Raw genomic sequence first — 6,000 nt, 5'->3', positions numbered from 1 at the left:
AAGAACAAAAATCTGTTCCCTTTATAAAGAACCTGCATGCACATGCGCGTGTACACACATACACACACACCAAAATATAGCAGTGTTTCTCATAATTAATGTCACCGCATCTATTAACTCCCACCCTGAGCCTGATTTGATGGACAAAATCTGTATCTCAGCTACTCCAGAGGCAAAAGGTCTGTCTAGGCAACTGAGACTCTCAAAATAAAAAGAGAATTGAATATATAGCTCAGCATGAATGAGTCTCAATCCTGTCAAAAGCCAGAATACAAAGATCCACATCATGCCAAAGGATCATAAGATAAAAAGGCAAACTAGAGAAGAATAAAGCCACCATGATGAGCATTACAAGGAAGGTCTTCTAAATGAAGATGGGACACTACATTACTTACAGGAGGCAATGACACCTGCCCGGTGATTTCAGGAGGGCGCATGCGTACAGAGTCTTCTTCAGACCCCTCCGGCTCCCCAGAAGGATAAGGAGGGGGAGGGTACGGTGGGTATTCTTCTAGGTATACTTCCAGTAAATGGGGGGCCTCTGGGTTTGTGTCTTCTGTGCTATTCTGGAGACCTGGACTGCTGTCTGTGGCTCCTTCAGGCACATAGTCGAGGCCTGGAGAAGGAGCTGGCAGCCCACTGTTCTCCGTGCTGGCACTCCCCGTATCGTCTGGGGACAATGGCTCGGGAACCACAGAACCCACTTCTTTCTCGGGCTCCACATGTAAATACGGGTTGGGGATTTCTACGGGACTGTCCGTGTTGACAGTCACTGAGCTCGGCGATTTTGCCGGGTACGATGGGACCGAGATGGTCTCCATGGCGGCTATGGTGGTCCTCTGATACAAAAGTTTCTGGATATTTGGCCCATTAGGGCCTTCTGGTTCCGTTATGGAGCTACGTTTCTTTAATGGCCTTGGTGCATTAGACAGTTTCTTCCGCAGAGCTTCTAAGTCAGCATCGCTCTGGTTTCGGTAAGGATTAGACAAGAAAGGCAGTAATTTCGTTGGGCTGAGTGGTCGAGGAATCCTTTCATTTTCATGGCTCTCGTGAGCTGAAGAAACAGGCTCTGCCTCAGGTTCTGGACTGCCGGGCTTGCCCTGGTTACAGGAATAAATGTTCTCTGGGTTCTGCTGTGGATTCTGAGCAGCAGCTATCACGGGCTTGCCGTACACTGGTCAGAGAAGACGGAAAGGAAAAGGCCCGTTAGTGCCAACTGAACAAAACTGGTAAGGAAACAGCTAATGTAAGTGAAGTCTCTCTTTGCTTCATAGTTACTACATTATCCCCGCCCCCCATACATTTAATTTCTTAAAACAGCAAAGACAAAGCAAGGATTTCATCTTTGCGTAACAAGCTTTACTACAGAATCAAAATGTTCATTGATTATAACATGCACCATTGTCCCATGAAACAGTAAGAAGGAAAGGCATGGCTGATTTCCAGAAGCCCCAGACTGTGGCATGGCGTCAAGGAAAACTGGTAATCTGTCCACATATCCAGACTAAGTCTAAACACATACTACCCACCTTCCACACTATTCAAATGTAGATCAATGTGAGAAATCATACTCAGCTCACAAAACTGAGAACCACTTGTCTTCCCCAAAAACATTCCCCTGAAACAGTCCTATGACGTCAAAATGACCTGATTTCCAAATTATATTAGCAAGGATTAATGAAAAGACTACGCTGGTACTTTAGTATCTGTTATGGTAGCTTTGAACCACCATTATATGCCTATTTCATAACTAAAAAGGCATTTTCAATCAATTAAGTCATGGTCAATTGTATCCTAGCCTTATAATATAACCGAGTCAGAAAAAAAACTCAAACATCCAAACTGCACGTTTAACACAAACTAATTTTATTATGGTTTCATATTTACTCAGTGGTGGTATCCTTACTAGAACAATTTAAAACACAAAAGAATGTTGCTTTTAAAAATCAAGAGACCATGTACCTGTCCCGGCACCCTCTGTGTGCCAAGAATAGTCCAGCACTAGTAAAGCTGCGGCCTTCCTTCCGCACCATGCAACACCTGTGACCCTGTCTTTCCCACATCAGCAAGCGCCTTCAGAACTGAGACGCAACGCATCTGGGAGGGCTAGCTTTTAACTGTCACCTTGCCACAGCCTACAATCACCTTTGAAGAGAGGCACGACTGAGGACCTGTCTAGATCGGGCTGGCTTGTGGGCCTGTCTGTGAGGACTCCGATTGTTAACTGATGTGGGAGACCCAGCCCACTGTGTCTAACTGTCCCTGGACAGAGGTCCTGAACTGTGTAGGACAGAAGAAAGAGAACAAGCAGAGAGCGTGGGCTCAGTCATTTCTCTCCACTCTCGGCTGTGAATACAATGTGAACAGCTGCGTGCGTTTCTGACCCAACTTCTCCGAAGCGATAAAGAGTAACCTGGAATTACAAGCTAAGGAACGCTTTCCTCCTTGGTTGCCTTTGTAGGGTTTTCTAGCATAGTCATCGATATGAAACTAGGACACTGTGCAGTGTCTGCAGTGACTACTGTAGCAGCTGACATGTGGCGGGCACTCCATTAACCAGATTAACCAGAGTCCCAGTTAAAATCCTTAGAACTGCTTCAGCCTAAGAGACCCGGCATTTTACTGTCTGCTGGCAGCTTGGCACAGGACTTAAGCCCAAACTCCACACAGGTAAAAATGAAATCAAGAATCAAAGGGCTAGGTGAGATGGCTGTGTATGAAAGCTCTTACCACGCAAGCCAGACAGACAGCCTGAGTGCTATCTCTGGAACTCTCGATGGAAGGAGGGAAGTGACTTCCAAAAGCTGTCCTCTGACCTCTGCATGCACACTGGCACGTGCATTTGCTCTTTTAAGTGCACTCTTGCACACACTTCCCCCCCACACACACACTTAAAAATAGAAATAGAACCTTACCACTTGAAAAGTGGGGGCCTCTGGGGTGTGTCTTTGTCAGCGCGCTCTGCACAGCCTGTTGGAAGTTTTTTCCTGGCGCCTGATGCTGGGTATACATGGAGTAGATGGAGCTTGCTGCCACAGTCTGGGGTTTTCGGAAGGCTGGAGGGAAGGTGTCCTTGGAAGGCTGGGGCGTAAAGGGGCGGACTGCAGCAGCAGGAGGACTTTCTTGCTTAGATCCTGGAGAGAGGACTTGGTCTTGGCCACCTGAAGGTGCACCCGGAGACAGCAGCACCCTTGGCTGTGGCCCTGCTGGCTTGAGCTTAGCTCCCATGCATTGAGCAGCTATTGGCAATTGCTGAGGATTTCCATCTGGCTTCATGTCAGGAGTTGACTGACTCGTTTGTCCAAAGTAAGGCAAATTAATCTGTTTTGGCTTTGCAGGAACAGGAGGTGGAGCTTTGGCCACATTTTTATTTGCAGCCTGTAACACATATGTCCACACACAGCAAGGTGGTGAAAATACTGTACAAAATTATACAAAACACCCTATCAGCTCACTTCACAAACAAGCACAGACATCAGCTCTCGGGGCTCCAGCTAGCTCAAGGGCTAAAGCAGTTGCCACGCACCAAGGGGACTACAGTTTGGACTCCCAGAACCTGCGTAAATGCTGAGTGGGAGCTCAACCATAATTCCAGCCTGCAAGCTGTCTAGTGAGACTAGCCATCCCAGCAAGCTCTGGGTATGATTGAGAGACCCTAGTTCAAAGAACAAGGAAGAAAAGCAACTGAAGAAAATTCCCAACATCAACCCTGGACCTCCACACCCAGGGGCACACATATGCACCCACACACTTGAACATGCATATACACATACATATACTTCTGCACACTAGATACACACTCATGAAAAGCAGACAAAATATTGCTTCTACATTTTAAAACCATTAAAGCTTTAAATCAGATTAATAAGGGACTTACAGTGATATAATCCAATTCCTCCCCCAACCCCATGACTTCCTTCCTAGTCTTGCTTCCTAGCTGGGCACAACTCTTTACTGCCTTTTTTCATTTCCACAGATGGCATCAATACATAAAAATATTCTTGTACATCCAAATGTCATACAATCTTAACTGTAAACTCAACCTTTGGCAGGCTAAGGCAGGAGGATCACAAGTTTGAGGTCAGAGTAAAACCAAGTTTCAAAACACCATTCCAAAAGAAGCAATCCCCGAGCTGTCTGCAATGCCGAACACGTGAAAACCCACCTAACCTGCAGCGTTCACCCACAGGTCCACTCATCCTAATTTAAGATCCTAAGATCACTAGAGATTCACACCATGTCTTTGATACAGCCTCGGCTCTAGATTTCATCATGGGTTTTTGTTCCGTCTTCACTCTCTGAGACAGAAATTTACTCTGTAGCCCAGACTGGCTTCAAATTTGATGCCAACCCTTCTGCCTCAGCATCTCCAGGGCTGGGAACAAGGCAGGAGCCGCCATGTTCGCACACCAGACTTCAAGGAAATAAAACACCTGGGCACCATGAACACTTTCTTCTGTGTACTTACCCACTTCAGAGAATCACAAAAACCTGTGACCCAGAAGCAAATATGCACCATCCCCAAGAAGGGAGTGCTCAATCCTATCTAAACAGCAGACTCCTGTTATAGTTCCTAATGGTCCACATACTGTATTTCTTCTGCTCTCCCTCAAAGACAGTATTTTAAAGTCTTTGCTTTAAAAATGCTCTAGAGAAACACATTAGGTAGTAGCAACTGAGGAGCACTAAATACCTGAGCATCCCGCAAGATGTCCTCACTGCTCTGGTTTTTCCTCAGCGTACCAAAGGAGGGCGGGGCAGCACACTGGTCCACTGTGTCAAACATGGAAAAGGGGCGCACTTTCTTCTCCTTCTCCCTCACAGAGATCTCCCCATCATCAACTGAAGACAAAAAGAAAACCCCACCCTGACATTCAAGCTGGTTGGAATAAAACTACTTTTCACCTGTTTCTTTCTTCTAGATCTCTCTGAACACTGTACCTACTAAGTACTCTCATATTTTTATTTTAAGCTGTTAAAAAAAATAACCCAAATACTACATGCTAATATCTTAGTTCCTGAGTTAAGTTAGGAAATCATATAAAGGAACTGCTGCTGGTCTTAAGCTAACAAAAAACAAGCTCCCTAGAAAAAGTACAAAAATACCTCTTAGAATCAAAGCACAAACAAACCTCACCTTGGTCCAGGGCACTCCCAGTGGTCTGGGGTACAGGGGAGCCTTGGCTGGGTAAGAGCTCTGCATTGGAGGGATTCCAATCAGGGCCAGCTGGGTGAGTTTTAGAGCCTAGAATGCAGAAAGCAGCCACAAGTCACTCACATTCTAAAGACATTTCACTTTGCTGCTAAGACTTTTAATCTCTTAAAAAAAAAAAAAAAAACAGCTTTACAGCTTGGGCACACAGCCTCCCAGCAAATTTATTTAGAAAATACCTATGTCAGGTTTTGTTTTTTCTTTTAGATTTCCCACCTTACTCAAATAGTTTAAAAAGTAGCCAAAGCAAAGGAAAAGTTGGCCTGAGCCAGAGAAGCCCTAGTCATTACTTTTGACTGTGTGAGGAAGCATGGCCATCACCCACAAAACAATTTCCACCACAGCAGATGGAAGCACATGAGACAGATCTTACAAACAATGCCTTAGTGATGGATTGGTAAATGTGTGCCCATGAACTCCAACCCAGCTTTCACTATTTAGGGTATTCATGATTTTTCTACACTGGTATCTAAATTTCAAATGCCAGCCAGGAGTGGTAGCACATGCCTTTAATCTCAGCACTTGGGAGACAGAGGGAGGTGGATCTCTGTGAGTTCAAGGCCAGCCTGGTCTATAAATATTTAGAGCCTACCTCAAAAACAACAACAATGCTTCATAGTAATAATTATGGCAAAACAACAAATAATTTATTTTTTCATATAACAATGGGAAGAAGAAAAAATAATGGTTATCTGAATGAAAAGAATGTTTGGACCCTGCACTTCCTGAAACTCTGCCATTATTTATCCTTCCATTATGAAATTCTGGTTTGCACCTCTCCATACCCA

General features: G+C 45.0%; 1 protein-coding gene across 3 annotated transcripts in view; it reads right to left on the bottom strand.

Annotated features, from left to right (window-relative positions):
- The window catches only part of Tp53bp2 (tumor protein p53 binding protein 2), a 54,370-nt gene that overhangs the window by 13,988 nt on the left and 34,382 nt on the right, over positions 1–6,000 (bottom strand). For 2 of the 3 annotated variants that reach the window (XM_006988598.4, XM_076548119.1), the window contains exons 10-13: positions 5,138–5,245; positions 4,694–4,842; positions 2,916–3,378; positions 396–1,174 (exon numbers count right to left, since the gene is read on the bottom strand). In XM_006988598.4, coding sequence (XP_006988660.1) covers positions 396–1,174; positions 2,916–3,378; positions 4,694–4,842; positions 5,138–5,245 — 1,499 coding nt within the window. The remainder of the gene's footprint in view (positions 1–395; positions 1,175–2,915; positions 3,379–4,693; positions 4,843–5,137; positions 5,246–6,000) is intronic. The other variant, XM_042258750.2, reaches the window with a different exon arrangement.

The sequence above is a fragment of the Peromyscus maniculatus genome, chromosome 11 (assembly GCF_049852395.1).
Source record: "Peromyscus maniculatus bairdii isolate BWxNUB_F1_BW_parent chromosome 11, HU_Pman_BW_mat_3.1, whole genome shotgun sequence".
NCBI lineage: Eukaryota > Metazoa > Chordata > Mammalia > Rodentia > Cricetidae > Peromyscus > Peromyscus maniculatus.
This window is presented reverse-complemented; position numbering and strand designations above follow the sequence as displayed.